The sequence below is a fragment of the Notechis scutatus genome, chromosome 16 (assembly GCF_049901735.1).
Source record: "Notechis scutatus isolate UNSWTSFEM ecotype Mainland chromosome 16, rNotScu1.2, whole genome shotgun sequence".
NCBI classification, from domain to species: Eukaryota; Metazoa; Chordata; class Lepidosauria; order Squamata; family Elapidae; genus Notechis; species Notechis scutatus.
The window spans coordinates 2,517,501-2,534,968 of record NC_142024.1 but is presented as its reverse complement, the minus strand read 5'-3'; the positions used below and the strand labels follow the sequence as shown (position 1 = coordinate 2,534,968).

At 42.9% G+C, this 17,468-nt stretch overlaps 1 protein-coding gene across 1 annotated transcript in view; it reads left to right on the top strand.

The window, feature by feature from the left end:
* Nucleotides 1-17,468, top strand: part of PLCH2 (phospholipase C eta 2) — a 59,773-nt gene that overhangs the window by 15,799 nt on the left and 26,506 nt on the right. The window contains 7 exon segments of the mRNA XM_087944429.1: nucleotides 2,199-2,402; nucleotides 3,599-3,719; nucleotides 4,360-4,531; nucleotides 7,840-7,947; nucleotides 12,125-12,283; nucleotides 14,903-14,995; nucleotides 16,689-16,789. Of these exon segments, the coding sequence (XP_087800555.1) occupies nucleotides 2,199-2,402; nucleotides 3,599-3,719; nucleotides 4,360-4,531; nucleotides 7,840-7,947; nucleotides 12,125-12,283; nucleotides 14,903-14,995; nucleotides 16,689-16,789 (958 nt within the window).

Below are 17,468 nucleotides of genomic sequence, written 5' to 3'. Positions count from 1 at the left end.
TGAAGAAGCGTGTTTAAAGTTGCAGGCTGGCTTTTGCAGGGGGGGGGGGCTGCCTGGGAGGGAAAGCATTGAAAAAGACCCCCTCCTGACTCGGTAGCCCACTTCCCCAAGTGGGAAGGCGTGTCGAACGAGCTTGAGGGAAATTTCCGGAGTTTCAACCCAAAAAAAAACACTCCACTCTCAGTAGAAATCTTGTGTATATCTCAGCCTTCACCTCCTGCCTAATTGGTTCTCCATGGACCCGGCTGGCCCAAATGCCATGGAGGGTGGGAAGGAGTTTAGGTGCATTTCCTGGCCCGGATTGTACAGGTAAGTCCTCAGGTTACGACCAGAATGGAAGCCCAGGATTTGCTCAGGAGACATTTGTGAAGTGAATTTGGCTCCATTTTACGACCTTCCTTCCCAGATCCGATCAAGGAGAGATTCAACCTGGAAATGAGGAGGAATTTTCTGACAGGGAGAACCGTCAACCCATGGAACAGAAGTTGCCCTCAGAAGTTGTGGGAGCTTTTGTTTCCCAATGACTTGACTTGTCAGGAATCACAGGATTCCAGGACCCTGCATCCGGCCATTTTTTTTCACACTTACGACCATTGCAACATTCCCACGATCACATGATTTACATTTGGATGCTTGACAACCGACTCCCAGTTATGACGGCCGCCGTGTCCCTGGGGGGTCACATGATCCCCTTTTGCGAACTTCCGACAAGCAAACTCTCCACGTTTCACAACCCGGGTGACCAACTTATCAACGGCCGTTGTTCACTTAACAACCGTCGCAAGAAAGGTCGCAAAATGAGGAAAGACTTGCTTCACTCAACCCCAGACATTTGGGGCTCTGTTGTAGTCGTAGTTCGAGAACTACCTGAATCTCACCCAGTGATGACAGCGATGGCTTCTCTGCGTTACTATGGATTTTTCTCCATGCCGATGTCCTCAGGCGACGTTAATTAAACTCGCATGTAATTACTTGAGCATATTTAAGCCATTGTCTTGATAATTATCCTTCTTTCTCTGAAAAGTTAAGCATTCAGGGGCGGGGGTGTCTCATAATTCATCCTCCTCCTCCTTTGTCAGTCATTCCGACAGGGAGATTAAGTGATGAGTAAGTTCAGCTTCAGATCACTTGAAATCACTTGAAATCACATCTCTCCAACTCAAGTTCTTTGGTTCTCCCTCCTTCATCTTCCAGAGATGCCTGGAATCCCACAAATGTCCGCCGGAATTTTTGTTTAAAATACCCCGTTTCCCCCCCAAAATAAGATCCAACCAGAAAATAAGTCCTAGCATGATTTTTTCCCCCCAGGATGCTCATAATATAAACCCTGTCCCTAAAATAAGCCCTAGTTAAGATTGTCAGGCGGACACATTTAGTAAAATAAGCCAACTGGAAAATAAGCCCTAGCATGATTTTTCAGGATGCTCGTAATATAATCCCTACCCCTAAAAGAAGCCCCAGTTTAAGATCGTCAGACAGGCAGATGTATTTAGTACCCTATTTCCCTGAAAATAAGACCTAATGCATCTTTTGGAACAAAATAATAATAATATAAGACCCGGTCTTATTTTCGGGGAAGATTTTATGGATTTTCCATTGATTACATTTCTTAGTGCTTGATAAACATCGTGTTGTCCAGGCATTTAAATTGCTCAACAATACAAATTCCCTTCTTGCTCTCCACCCCCTTTTTTTCCCAACCATTGGTAAAATCAATTCCATGTTTGGTAACCACTCTGTGTCATCTTTGTGTATGATTTTTCAGCGTGAAGTCTATCCATTTCTGCACAATCTAATATCTTCTTAACGATCTCTTCATCTTGCAGTCTTCCATCATTTTTTCCAATATTGGGCGAAAATAATCCTCGCCCCTGTTAAGACACGTAATATTAAATACATACTTTTTCTGGACCATTTTTTTCTGATAGCATCCCAATTCGGGTTTTAAATATTTCCCTTTTATCTTTTCTATCCGTCTTTGTATTTTTGCCCGAAGTTGTTGTTGTTGTTTTTCTTTAATGCAAATCCACCACATATGATTGAATGTACCCGGTTTTTGATTACCTGTCTGCTGGGATTGACAAGGCCATGTTCTCTGGGAATTCTTAGACACGCCAACATGGGGGTAAGGAGGGTCCCCCCCCCCCAAGGTCATCCTGGAATAAAGATGCACCTTCTGGTTTTCCTTCTCCTCACAGGGTTCACCACTTACATGCGCAGCCCTGCGGGGGACATTTTCAACCCCAAACATTACCACATCAACCAGGACATGACTCGCCCGCTGAGCCACTATTTCATCGCCTCGTCCCATAACACCTACCTCATGGGAGACCAGCTGATGTCCCAGTCCAGAGTGGACATGTACGCTTGGGTTCTGCAATCCGGGTGCCGATGTGTGGAAGGTGAGTTTGAGGAAGGACCTGCCTTCCAGGTGTCCCATTTGGGAACCCAGCTGTGTGAGGGCAAGGTGCACAATTCCCTATTGTCCCCCACTCCAGACAGACAAAGCTGTGGTGCGCGCTCTCTCTCGCTCTCCCTCTCTCTCTTTCTTTCTCTCTTTCTTCCCTCCCCTCTCGCCCTGTCTCTCTCTCTCTCTTTCTCTCTCTCCTCTCTCTCTCTCCCTCCCATCTCTCTCTTCCTTTCTCTCTCTCTCATCTCTTTCCTCCCTCTCCCTCTCTCTCTCTCTCTCTTCCCTCTTTCTCTCCCTCCTCTCTGTCTCTTTACCCCCTCCCTGTCTCTCTCATTTCTGTGTTTCCCTCACTCTTTCTCTCTCTGTCTTTTCCCTTCCTCCCTTCCTCTGTGTCTCTCTCTTTCCTTCACTCTCTCTCTCTTTCTCTTCTTCCCTCCCTGTCTCTATTTCTCTCTCTCTCCCTCCCTCCCCATTTCTCTCTTTCTCTCATCTCTGTCTCTTCCTCTCTCTCTCTCTCTCTCTCTCTTTGTCTTTTCCTGCGTCCCTTCCTCTCTCTGTGTCTCTCTCTTTCCCTCACTCTCTCTTTCCTTTCCTTCTCTTCCTCCTTCCTCCCTGTCTCTCTCTTTCTCTCCCTCCCTCCCTGTCTCTTTCTCTCTCTGTCTGTCTGCCTCTTTCCCTCCCTCCCTCCCTCCCTCCCTCTGTGTCTCTCTTTCTCTCCCTCCCTCCCTCCCTCCCTCCCTCCCTCTCCCCCTCCCCCTTGGGAGGGTCTTTTGAAGGCAGGTAGTTAACCCTTCACTCAGTTTTGACTCTTTTTCCCTTCCTTCCCCAGTTTGGCTTCTTTGTGTTAAACAAACAGCTTTGGGTTTTTTTTTGTCCCGTTCTTTTCAAACCAGCTTTGCCCCTCTCCCGATGAAGGAGGGAGAGATTCCGCTATCCTAAGAAGCCAGCTTGTCTTTTCGGTTGTGCTCCGAACCCTTCAAGCCATCCTCGGTCCATGCCAACCATATTCTCCCAGTGAGTCCTCTGGCCTCTGGGAGGCTTTTCCCCATTAGCACTTTTTGAAAGCTGGAGAGTCTCAAACCGTCCCAAAGATGTACTTTCCTGCCTGATTTGGTGGTTCCAGACAGCAAAATACGTACCAAAACACACGATGCAGGTCTAAATAATCCCTATTTTTCCCTTTTCCAGTTGACTGCTGGGACGGTCCAGACGGCGAGCCGATTGTCCACCACGGCTACACCCTGACCTCCAAGATCCTTTTCAAAGATGTGATTGAGACCATCAACAAATACGCCTTCATCAAAAATGAGTACGTCTTTCCCACCTTGAGGACCAGCTGCTTAAGTCTACCTGGATGACGTTCGTTCCTTTATTTTGCTACTAGCTCGATACCTGTACTTTGCCACGATACTATGGGGTTGGGCTTAGTTTTTGGGGAGGAAAATAAGGGGGGGGGGAAATTCTGCCTCTGCCTACCAGCATCCATTGGCATTCACCTGGCTAGCATCTTGTCAGTGTGTGAGAGAGTTGAGGGCTGTTTGGAAACTGAAAGAGTATTTGCTGTGAGCAAAAAGAAGACAGCAAGGAGCCTGGGCGTGGCTTAGCTCAACTGTTCTGTACTAAAGCTGCTTGAAACTGAAACTGAAACTCCTCTGCTTGTGTTTTGCCTTTGGAAGAGATTTCTTTTCAGGTGGGGAGGCAGAATAGAACTCCTGAACATCAGAGCGTGTTAATAATAATATTATAGGAAGTACTAATGCTCCGAGGCTCATTTGGAAAAATCCTTTCCTACTGAGCACCTAGAAACCAAGAGGAACATATGTGCCAAATTTCAAGTTTGTAGGCTCTTGTAGACCGTGTGCAAATATCGTCACCGCCACTAGAATTTGGGAGGATAGAATTTGCGTCTTCACGTTTCTTCCGTCCATGGCTTTTCTCACCCCGCACAGATACCCCGTCATTTTGTCCATCGAGAACCACTGCAGCGTTACCCAGCAGAAAAAGATGGCCCAGTACCTGGTTGAAATCCTGGGCGACAAACTGGACTTGTCTACGGTCAACAGCGAGGATTCCAACGAGCTGCCTTCCCCGGAGAGCCTCAAGGGAAAAATCTTGGTTAAGGTAATCAAAGACAAAATTAGGCACAGACCAGATTGGGTTGGCATCTCTCTGGCAGCCAGGATGCGGCCCAGAACCTCCTCTTGACCTTTCCCAAGGATGGGGTCAGCTATATTTAAGCTGCCTAACAGCCAATTAAAATCAAGAGTGTTAAGTCAATGGACTTTATTTAATCATTGACTGGCTTTAGGTAATACGGGAGATAAAATAAGATCAAATATAAGGTGTAGGCAATAAAAGGGTGGAATAGAATAGAAGAGAATAGAATAGAATAGAATAGAATAGAATATAGAAAATAAATAGAAATAGAATATAAATAGAAGAAAATAGAATGGAAAGGAATAAAAGATAGATTGAACTTAACCAGCTCACTTGAGGCTTGCTTAGTTTAGGTAAATCCCCTTGACAACTGAGATTATTAACACGAAGGCTCCGGAGCATAGGCCATCATAAATAAAGCTAAAAAAAAGGTAAGTAGGAAGCTTGTTTCCTACTAAGCAAGTTTAATCAAATTGTTTACACGAAACTTGGCAATGCCATAAGTCTTAAGGTCTCCTGCCTGAGCAAGGGGTTGGACTAGAAGACCTCCAAGGGCCCTTCCAACTCTGTTGTTCTAATGTCTATCGTGCAGGGTTTTTTTAAGTGGTAGTTTCAACAGCCTGTGCAGAACAGGAAGAAGGAACCAATGTTATTCTACAATAATAGAACAACGCAAAAGCTCCCTAATCCATCCAGAAGGTCCATTTCAATACCAAACATTGTTATTGTTCTTTTTTTTTTGTCGAAAAATACCAACGGACATGTATCATGTCACCCAGGGCCACGCATCACAGAGCACCCACTAGGAAATAAAAAAAATTAGGAGGGACTGTTCTGAACTGTGTGTCGACTACTGAGAGGCATTGATAGGTAAAAAGCAACTGCCTGGTCACCAGGGAACCCAAAGCGAAAAGCCTCGGTAACCATGTTCTTCTCTTCCAGTTACGCTTCTGTCAGGTCGAATTCAATTTAATTCCCCCCCTCAACCAGGAATTACGAAAGAAGACCAGAAAACAGGGCATTAACTCCCTTAACCCATACCTTGATTAACCACATAAAATTTGGGGCTCAATATAACTCGAGGAATACCCATTAAAAATCCAAACAACACCGATTCTCTCATCATTAAGATTCAAGATTGAACCTGGACTTTTTTTAAAAAAAAAAATCATTTATACATTTTTCTTTAACATATATGAGTGCTTAATAAACAGTGTATTGTCTGAGTCAATTTACATGCACATAATAATAGTAATAATAATATTCTTTACTTGTATATCATGGTATTCTTCTAACTTCTAACTAATATTCTTTTAACTTGGGATTTGTTTTACCAATGGTGAGATAATAAAGGTAGAAATCAGAAGTTGGAAGAATACCATGATATATACAAGTAAATAATATTATTATTACTATTATTATGTATATGTAAATTGACAATAAATAATAAATAATTATGTAAATATTTGAATTTTTTTATTTTAAAAAAGAACAACTTTTACCCCAAAAGCAGGCAGGCAGATGGAGTGGCTTGCAGAATCACAGATTCACTCACAGATCTACTCTTTCTGCAATCTGCTGCCTGAGTCTGTCACATAAAATTTGCTTGCACAACACAGTTGGATGGTGCGCATGCGAGATAAGGAGTGACCGCGTGGGGCTGGGAGGGGAGGGGAGGGGCCAGCCAGTGGCGCCATTTGCCAGTTCTCCAAACTGCACAGAATGGGAACAACCGGTTCTGTAGAACTGGTCCAAACTGGTAGAATCCCACCCCTGGGCCTGGTGGAGTAATTTAGAACAAATGTGCAAATTTGCACCATGCAAAGCATCAACCCAAAAGTAATTAGATGCAGTTGCCCCTTGCAAGTGAAATGTCATTGGACCTTCGAACCGATTGGAAGATTCAGTGGCCCTTTGTACATCTATGCTGCCACGTTTTGGGGACTCCGACATCACTCGGTTTACTAATTGGCAACCCTCAATCAGACATTTAAATTCACTGCTTCACTGTCGCTGAATCAGACCTGCACCGGGAGGTTAAAGTAACTAAACGGGGTTGTAATTAACTTTAACTCATTTGCCCTTCGGTTCCTTCCAAACCTATGATAAATAATAATAATACATTTTTATTTTAGTTAAGCCCTTCTTTTCTTTCCTGCACTTTTCCTCCCTCGGTTCCGTGCTTTATGCTGCGAAGAGTTTAATTCCATTTTCCCCAAAAAACAGTTTTAGAAAAATCTGTGGCAGCTGCCCAGTTCTCAGTGATTGGATTTTTGGAGTGGTGCAGATCACAGTGAGCTTTTTCAAGAGGCTTTGGCCCTCTTGAAAGCAATTCATTTCCACTCAGCTTTGATCCACGCTTCGGATTCTGCGTTCCTAATCAATCTAAATCCCCTTCTGGGATTTTGTGGCGAGATTGATCGATCAATAAATATAATATCTCTCGTTTGCCCTGTTGGAAGCTCTCTGATTCTTTGTGGCAAGATGGAGGGAGGGTTAGCTGGAAGGAAAACAGCTTGGCCAAGATTTGAAGCCAGATTGGTGCAGACCTCAAGATCAGATGAAGGGGAAAAAACCCCTCTTTTAATTACTTTCTCGACACATCTCTGTGGTTTTCTTGGCAATCCCATGAGAGCAGTTTTCCGATGCCACCTGGGAATTTTTTTCTTATTTTTTAATCTATATATTAATTTTTTATTGTGTTTTCCACCAATACAACTCAAATCATATTCACATTTTCAACAATTTCCTTTGATTTTGAATCTAAGTATAATATATAAAATTACACATTGCAATATCCTACCTGTCAATGAATACTTCAGCTTCAACCATAACAATACAAGAACAAACAATAGATACAAACTCAAGGTTAACCGCACCAAACTTGATTGCAGGAAATACGACTTCAGCAACAGAGTGGTCAATGTCTGGAATACTCTACCTGACTCTGTTTTTTTCTCCAAACCCCAAAAACTTTAACCTTAAACTGTCTACTATTGACTTCACCCCTTTCCTAAGAGGCCTGTGCATAAGCGCACCAACATGCCTACCGTCCCTGTCCTATTGTTTCTTTTATATATTTTATATATTTTATATATCTTTTTATTTTTCTTATATGTATCCATAACTATGTTTTACTTATATCTTTTATCTTGTAAGCAATTGACAAACCAAATAAATAAATAAAATAAATAAATTTTGGCACAGCAACGAGAATGCCAGTTGGCCTTGGGTGTCTACTTATCTCCCAATGACATTTTTTTGCATCCTAGGGGAAAAAGCTTCCAGCCAACATCAGTGAAGATGTTGAAGAGGGCGAAGTTTCCGACGAGGACAGCGCCGATGAGATGGATGATGACTGCAAGCTAATGAACGGGGATGTGAGTATTGAAAAGGTGGACTGGCTTGGCACGTAGAGTTGAGTCTCGTTGACCAAACCCAACTGCATCCGTGTTGATCTGGGGAAGGAGAAGAAGGGAGATAGAAAGCATAAGAACACCTCGAATGTTCTGGTTTCCGTCGAGGAGGTTTGTTTAAAACATCTGCTCTGTGGCACTGAAGAAAGGGAATGATGACTGTTTTGCACACTTAGGACCATTGCAGAATCTCCATGTTCACATAATCAAAATTTAGATACTTGGCAACTGACTCATATTTATGACAGCTGCTGTGTCCCGGGGTCACGTCGTCCCCTTTTTCAACCTTCTGACAAGCAAAGTCAACAGGGAAGCCAGATAAGTTTTGACAATAAAGTTTCATTCTATTCTATTCTATTTTCTATTCTTCTATTCTATTCTGCATTCTGTTCTATTTTGCATTTAATTCTTTTCTACTCTGCATTCTAATCTATTCTGCATTCTATTCTATTCTCAATAAAGATTCTATTCTATTCTAATTCTAATTCTAATCTATTCTATTCTATTCTGAATTCTATTCTATTCTCAATAAAGATTCTATTCTAATTCTATTCTATTCTATTCTATTCTATTCTATTCTATTCTATTCTATTCTATTCTATTCTATTCTATTCTATTCTATTCTATTCTATTCACAACTGTGTTACTAACTTAACAGCCACAATGATACATTTGCCAGTGCAGTGGCAAGAAAGGTCGTAAAAATGGGGCAAACATTCATTTAACATATGTCTCACTTAGAAAAAGAATTGTGGTCGTACGCCGAGGATTACATGTGTACATTTTAAAGGCACAACTCAAACCTACCTTATTTTCCCTGCAACCCTGGCCACCCCATCCTCCTTTCCTTCCTTCCTGCCTTTTGTCCCAGCACCATTAGAAGACAAGTGGTGGTAGGTTGGCCCACGAGACCATCAGCACAGTGTCTTGGCCACAACAGAACCCATTCAGCTGCTTGGCCTGCAGCTGAGCGTCCGAGAGACTTGGTCGAAGCGTAGCACAAGGTGAAATTAAAACACCCCAGTCTAAATAAAACCAGGTCCAAATACAGAGTACAGGTGTTGAACGTGGCTGTTAATCAAAACGCAGGGGTTTTCGCAGCCACAAGAAGCGTAGCCCTCCACGCTCTTCCCGCTTGATTAAAAATAAATCACCCTTGCATGCCATACAGCCGAAATTTGCCCTTATTAGCGCTGTAACATGGTTTTGATGTGCTGGGAAATTTGATTTATCCCCCCAGGGGTTTACCCTTGCACTTGTACTTCAAATTATGTAATCCTGAGAGAAGAAATCACCCTCTTGATCTTGATGGGCCATTATGTTTTCTTTAAAGAAGAACATTTGAGGGCTACGTTTTCCTTGACCCACATAAATGGAAGAAATGGTTAATTCAGCGAGCAGCCCTCTCTTTCCTCTTCCTCTTCTTCTTCCTCTTCTTCTTCTTCTTCTTCTTCTTCTTCTTCTTCTTCTTCTTCTTCTTCTTCTTCTTCTTCTTCTTCTTCTTCTTCTTCTTCTTCTTCTTCTTCTTCTTCTTCTTCTTCTTCTTCTTCTTCCCTCCCTCCCTCCCTCCCTCCTTCCCTGTCTCTCTCTTTCTTTCTCTCTCTCATATCTGTCTGTTTCCTCCCTGTCTCTCTTTCTCAACCTCTGTCTCTCTCTTCTCTCTTCTCTCCCATCTCTGTTTCCTCCCTGTCTCTCTCCCTCTCTCTGTGTCTTTCTCTTTCCCTCACTCTCTCTCCTCTCTGTCTTTTCCCTTCCTCCCTTCCTCTCTCTGTGTCTCTCTTTCTCTCCTTCCCTCTCCCTGTCTCTTTCCTCCCTGTCTGTCTGTCTGTCTGTCTGTCTGTCTCTCTCTCTCTCTTTGGTTTTTGTTTCCAGGCCCTTGTACCCTTTTGAAGTGGAAAGCCGCGTGAAAGTCAACTGTTGCCAGCAGTATTTATCCCTCCAAATCAACGCTTAATCACTAATTAATTTTTTTATACAACAGGAGTTTTAAACTTATTACCAAACGACGGTTGGCAAGAAATGAGGGGCGACCTTAGGCCTCAAAACATTCAATCAGAAGCATTAGGGACCATAATTTCTTCTTGTCGCTCTGCTTAAAAAAAAAAATTACAACACCCATTTGAACTATTTTGTCCTAATTCTATTTGGAGGGTTTCCTAAGTGGAAATCCAGGCTCAGGCATTCACGATTGAAGAGACCGATCAGATCCTTTGTCTTATTTTCTGAACAGCACTTGTCTTGTTTCAGCACCTTGGACAGCTCCCACTTCCCTTCCAAAGCTGGAACAGCCCCCCAAAATCTCATCCCAGTGGCTTCCCTCTGCCCCCCCCCCACCCCAAAATTGGAGCTTATCTATTGGGTACACACTGCTTGTTTCTACCTGTCAGCCACGGGTGTTGCAAAACATTTTAAAAAATCTAATTGAAACCTTGGCAGTTTTCCCACTGCGAGTATTATGTATACCTCCAGCTGAGTTTGACTGTGGGAGAGAAATTTCCTTCCCCCCCTTTGGTCCAATATCCTAAAGGCTAAAAATGTGCCTCCTAATTCCCATTCTTCATTTTTCTGCACGTTTCATTTTCATTGAGGTTCTATAATTCTCCTTTATTAAAAACCCTCCCCCTTCCAAAAATACTTTTGCAATCCCCAAACAAGAATAATTCCGAATTACCCCCATAATTGCAGAGGCAAAACTAATTGTGCTACCCTCTTACCCTTTGAGACTTCTGGTCTTTGTACAGTTCTGGAGACCTTATGCAAACCTTCATCTGATTTGACATTTTCCTCTTGTGCCTAATGTGGAAAGAATTGAACAGGGGGGAAAAAAACATCTGGGAACAGCTAATCAAATATAGGCTCGTTACTCAACACTGTGATTGCGATTGATTTTTTAGCTGCTTGGTTAAACCAAAGTCATGTCTGAAGTGCATCTAGGTCATAATAATACCTGTGTAATATAAACATGAGACCACCTAATAGTCCATCAAGAGAAAATGTGATTAATTTCACTTTTGGCTTCATGGACTTCTTGCTTTCCTTCTTTTAGTTCATTCAGTGGGCCCCAAACATTCCGTTCCTAAGCAAAACAGTTGTTATGTGAGGTTTGCCACCTTTTACGACCTTTCTCACTCCATTGTTAAGTGAATTGCTGCAATTGTTAAGTCAGAAACCCGGTTGTTAAGTGAATCAGGCTTTCCCGTTGATTTTCCTGGTCAGAAGGTCATTGTCGTGCTCCTGTTGGACTCTGAGTCCGAGGGGGGGAGGTCGAGCAGCTGACAGAGAGTGGGAGTGTGGCTCCGGTGGGTGGGGAGGAAACTGGGGAAGGGCACAGTCTGGCTGGGCATTCAGAGGAAGGCCCACCCCCTCTTCATCCTAGGCCACGCAGGGAGGAATGGAGAAGGGACCAACATGAGTTACGGGGGAGAAAAGGGCCCTGATTCCCTTAATTAGCTGCAGCTGGGAAAACGGGATAAAGAGGTTGTTTGTGCACAGCACCTTGCTGGAAGCAAAGCGTGAAATTATCTTTGTTTGTCAAGTCTTATCTGGGTTCTGGCATCCTCCCCAGTGTGTGTGTTTCGTTATCTTTTGAAGTCTGCAATTCCTTCTCCTGCCCCGTCTCGTTAATTGCTGCAGCTTGTGGTTTGTGTTGGTTTTTATTTATAATTTCTTTGTACTTTGGGTTCGGACTGAATTCCTTCCCTTTAAAAACTGTTCTTGGGAGAGTTTTTTTTTCTCCAGCCGATGATAACTGGACATTGGGGGCCAAGTTGGAGGAATTAAAGGGACTTTACCTACTTTTGTGACTTTGTTGCTTTTGTGCCACGCCCCTTAGGGTCATCACAGTCACAAAAAGGGATCACATGACCCCCAGACCCTCATAAATACAGGTCGGCTGCCAAGCGTCTGAATTTTGATCACGTGACCATGGGGATGCCACAATGGTCATAAGTGTGAAAAATGGTCTTAAATCCCCTTTTTTTCAGCGACATCGTAACTTCAAGCAGTCACTAAGCAAATTGTTATAAGCCAAGGACCATTGCCTACCAACTGGGAAAGAAACCAAGGAGAAACTGCACTTTATATATATATAAATATATATATATAAACTGCTTGTAACGTCTACATTTTGTTTGGCTTCCAGGCTTCTTCTAATCGGAAACGGGTGGAAAACCTCGCCAAGAAGAAACTGGACTCTCTGATCAAGGAATCTAAAATCCGGGACTGCGAAGACCAAAATAATTTTGCCGTCACCACCTTGTCGTCCTCGGGGAAATTGGGGAACAAGCCTGATCTTAAGAAGGTGATTTTTGGGGGGTTAAGTGGGGGCAGAGGGAGCCAATCCGAAAAGCTTCATGATAAAACACGAATAAATCCATACGATAAAAGTTTTTGCAAAAAAAATAATATGATAACGTTTGGTAAAATCTATGTATATATCAAAGCAATATACCACTCAGGCATCAGCACAAAATCTCCAGAACCGTAAAGCCTACAAACTTGAAATTTGGCCCCTATATTCCTCTTGGCTTCTAGGGGCTCACTAAGAAAGGATTTTTCCAAATGACCCTCAGAGCATTTAGAGTATTTCCTATATTATTATTTAGAATATATTATTATTAGAATTTTGCATGGCAGAAACTTCAGTCACCTAGTTACTATCTTTGAAAACATTTATGGAATGCACTTTCGATTTCCAAGCTGCCGCACTGCTCTTTCAACCCCCTTTCTCCCCCCCCTCCTTCCCTTTCTGTTTGCAACTCTAAAAAAGACCAGAGAAATATTTTATGAGTTGACAGAATCACTTTAAGTCGATCAGCACTTTCCACCGGGGACCCTGGGACGGGCAGACTTTTCTTTCTTCAAACGAATCCTTGCCAAATTGGCCTTTTTGATCGCTATATTTCTTGACACGCATAACACATACACACCTCTTTTCATCATTTCTCATAAACCTCTTTGGAGCACCGAGGCTCAATATGTAATCAGGGTTAACCCTGACTGATCACCACGGTGGCCTCTTCTTCGGTGAGGAGAAGTTGAGCGTTGAACAGTTAATGAGTTTTTGTGTGTGTCTGTGTGTGTTTTTCCCCTGTAATCATGATAAATATTTACCGCCCACTTAGGTTTCTCATTCGTCTCGCGCGCATGCCATCCAACACAGCGGGGACCACGAGGCGTGGAGAAACCAGCCTCGTTCCTTCCCTCCTAAGCCATTAATATCACTTTCCAACCGGTTGCCCAGGGGACAGATGGCAGCCCCTGGCCAGCTGAGCAAAGGCAGAAGGATAACCGAGCTGGAAAGGATCTTGGAGGTCTTCTAGTCCAACCCCCTCCTCAAGCAAGACACCCTATATTATTCCAGGCAGACAGCTATCCAATCTCTTCGTAGAAGCCTCCAATGATAGAGCACCTGCAACTTCTGGAGACAAACTGTTCCATTAGTTCATTGTTCCGGTAACTGAAAAAGTAGTAGAGCATCTAAATAGAAAATTTGGGAGACAAATGACTCTCCAATCTCTTATTGAAAGCCTCCATCGATGGATAAGCCACCACTTCTGTTCCACTGAGGACCATTCTCGTCCTCCTTCCCCCCACTTTTCATTCTACCTTTCCCTGTAATGAGGTTTTGATTTGGTCTCTCCTTTCCCCGGTCCCCACCATTCATCCTCTGTTCCTCCTGCCTTTTCCAGCTCTATGGAAGAAATAAACACATACAGTATTGACAGGCATTTTGAAATCAAAGCAAGAGCGGGGTGGCCTTTTTCACAGCCGGGGTTTTTTATTCGCTTTCTGGCTTTAAATGGGTTTATTAATGATTTCTGCCTTTCATAGCTGAGCGCACACCGTTAATGAGGGAAGCAGGTGAGTGAAATTTGTCAGGGGCCAACAGCGAGGTGGGGAACAACGCAAGAAACGCACAGGTGGTTTACACTCCCTTTTTGGAATCTTCTTTGCCCTTTAAAAAAAAAAAAAGTTTTTCATAACTCCAAGGTTTGATAAAGAAAGCTCCCCTCCACTTTCTCCAACTCCTTGTATATTAATTTCAAAATAATTGCTGGATTTCTTACACCCTCAGAAAGACGAAGGCTTGACAACTATGATTATCAGCGGTGCCTTTTCCCTCCCCCCCCCTCTCCTAAGGGCCCTTTTAATCAGGGGCTGGGGCCGCTAGAAAAGCAGTCCTACTTAAAATGCTTCGCAAAGGGTTTCCTGACACATTGGACGAAGGGTTGGAGAGGATGAGAGAGCTGAAAAAAAAATATGGACGAGAACCCAGGAATCGGACAACGCAAGCCCACCCACCCCCTCCTGGCTGCCTTAAATGTGCTACACGTGAGCACAAAATTCATTGTTCACTGTAGCTCTTAAGAGAGGGAGGGAGGGAGAGAGAGAGAGGGAGAGACCGACAAAAATCCAGCTGCCAAAAATGTGTATGTTGTGAGTGGGGAGAGAGAGAGAGAGAGAGAGAGAGAGAGAGAGAGACAAAATCCAGCTGCCAAAAATGTGTGTATTGTGAGAGAGAGAGGGAGGGAGAGGGGGAGAGGGAGGAAGAGAGAGAGAGAGAGAGAGAAATGCAGCTGCCCAAAATGTGTGTATTGTGAGAGAGGGAGAGAGAGAGGGAGAGGGAGGGAGGAAGAGAGAGAGAGAGCCACAAAATATCCAGCTGCCAAATTTTGGGGGGGAAACTGACTGAACTTGTGACTGTTTTAAAAATTACTTGAGGAAAGCAAAGGGATTAAAAGGGACGAGAGTTTCTTGAGTTGCATTCCTTTCCATTCCTCTTCCTCTTCTATTCTAAGAAGGTGTGAGGCATTTTTCTTCCCAGTTTCTCCTTTGCAAGTTTGGCCTTACCAAAAAAAAAAAAAAACTAAAACCTTTTGATGTTTGAGCCTTGCTGTTGTCCTTTTTGTCCCCGTAGAACAAGCACGAGGAGAACCCGGAATCCGGTGAAGACCCGATCCTGAGCAAACGTCACAACCGATCCCTGATGGGAAGCCTGACCAAACGCAAGGTTACTCATTTGTTTCTCGGAAGGAGGGTCTAGAATAATTTTTGGGATTGCCAGGGGCGATCGGACACACAAGGGATTCGTCTCCGGCGCATAAGCTCACAATGTACATCTCAACAACAGCAAATCATAGGTCTTAATCATAGTTACAATCATTAATCCTAAGTTAGAAACAACAATTGATGGATTTTCTCCCATGCCATCCCTCTGCTAAACCACTAATTCCCACAACACTGTCAAACTATCTATTAAGGCTGCATTCCTATTATTCTTCACATCTTTCCTATTACCTGTATCTCCTGATCTTTTTATGATATGATTTATATTGTTTTATTTAGTACCCTAGAATGATTTATGTTGTTGCTTACTAGTATTCTGTGACCATCAGTAAGTGTTGTAGCTCATGATTTATGATGAATGTATTTTTTTCCTTGTGTGTCCAATCACACTTGGCCAATAAACAATTCTCTATTCTATTCTGCACTCTATTTTATTCTGCATTTTATTCCATTCTATTCTATTCTGCATTCTATTCTATTCTGCATTTTATTCTATTCTGTATTCTATTCTGCATTTTATTCTATTTTCTATTCTATTCTGCATTCTATTCTATTTGCATTCTTTTCTGCATTTTATTCTATTTTCTATTCTATTCTGCATTCTATTCTATTTGCATTCTATTCTGCATTTTATTCTATTTTCTATTCTATTCTGCATTCTATTCCATTCCATTCCATTCCATTCCATTCCATTCCATTCCATTCCATTCCATTCCATTCCATTCCATTCCATTCTATTCTATTCTATTCTATTCTATTCCATTCCATTCCATTCCATTCCATTCCATTCCATTCTTATTTTACTCATAAGAAACCAGTAGGACAAGAGAACAGGGAAGATGAGAAATGAGACAATGCTATGGGAATGGGAATGAGGGAAATCTTTATATCTGATTGTTTTGGCATGCAATGCCCCATAGCGGTGTCCTGGGGGAAGAAGTTGAAATAGCTTATGTCCAGGATGTGAGGGCTCTGAAGATATTTTCTCAGCCCTTTTACTGGCTCAAGCAGTGCACAAGTCCTCAGTGGAAAGCAGGCTACTTGCAGTTATTTTTCCCCCCACAGTCCTAACTGTCTGTTGAAGTCTGTTGCCTGCCTTGTTCGGTTGCTACGCCAAACCAGACAGTGATCGAGGCACAAACGACAGGCTCATGGTTTTTTTGTTTAATTTACTTGTATTCTGTTTTGTTTTTTCCCTAGTGGGGATTAATTTTGACCCTGCAAACGGTCCATTGTTAATTTCGGTTTCATCCCACCCCTTAGCTAGGGTAATGTTTCAAAACCGCAAGCTGGAGAAAATTAGGACGGAACAAAGCACTTCGCCAGGAAACCCATAAACACACAACTTTTAGAGGCTCGTACAGTGTCTCTGATTTGATTCTGTGCAGAAGTCGCCGCGGGCGTGAGTGCTAACCACCAAGGCCACAAAGCAAGATCAGAACAAATCCCCCCCCCTTTTTTTATTTTGCAAAACCGAAGGCAGACGGAGAGGAGGCAAGCTACTCCAAAGAGGAGGTTATACGTATACACGTCAAGTCCAAACTATATTGCTTTATGTCTGTATACTAGCTTGATACCCAATTATCTCACCTTCGTGGTAACAGGTAAACTGAGGTGTGTTTTCTTCCCCAACCCAGAAAAAATCCAGCAAACTCAAAAGGACGCCGAGTTTGGAAGACAGGGAAGACGACTTCGAATGCCAAGGGAACTTAAGTAGAACTTCGGTTCATTATAGCAAGTAAGTCTCCATGGTTTCAGAAAATAAATAAATAAATAAATACTGACTGACATCATTACATGCAAGTCATTCTCAACACACAACTGCAATCGACCCCCCAAATCACTGATGCTCAGCAAGGCAGTCGCTAAGTGAATTTTGTCCCATTTTTTACAAATCTTTTTTGCCACGGTTGTTAAAGAAGGTCACTGCAGTCGTTAAGTTAGTTGCACGGTCGTTAAGTGGATCTGGCTCCCCCCCCCTTAAATTTTGTCGCAAAAGGCGATCACATACCCTCCCTGGGATACTGCAAGCGTCATAAGTACGAGTCAGTTGCCAAGCCTCTGAATTTTGATCACTTGACCGCAGGGAGGCTGCAGCAGTTGTAAGTGTGAAAAACGGTCCTAAGTCCCCCCCTTTTTTTTTCAGTGACGTCGTAACTTCAAAACGGCCACTAAGTGAACTGTCGTAAGTTGAGGACTGCCTATATCTAATGGATTCAGTTCAGCTGCTGTTTAGACCTTAGAGTAACTTTATTGTCACTTTGGTTGTTTCCTGTTTTCAAAACTGTAAAATCTTGAACTTAAACTGTGTATAACTTTAATATAAAACCCCTGGCATGGATTCTTGGTTTGGTAAGGTGGACATTTCACCTCGGCCTTTACTCCTCCCTGCGAAATTCCAAACTCTTTGTCGGTTT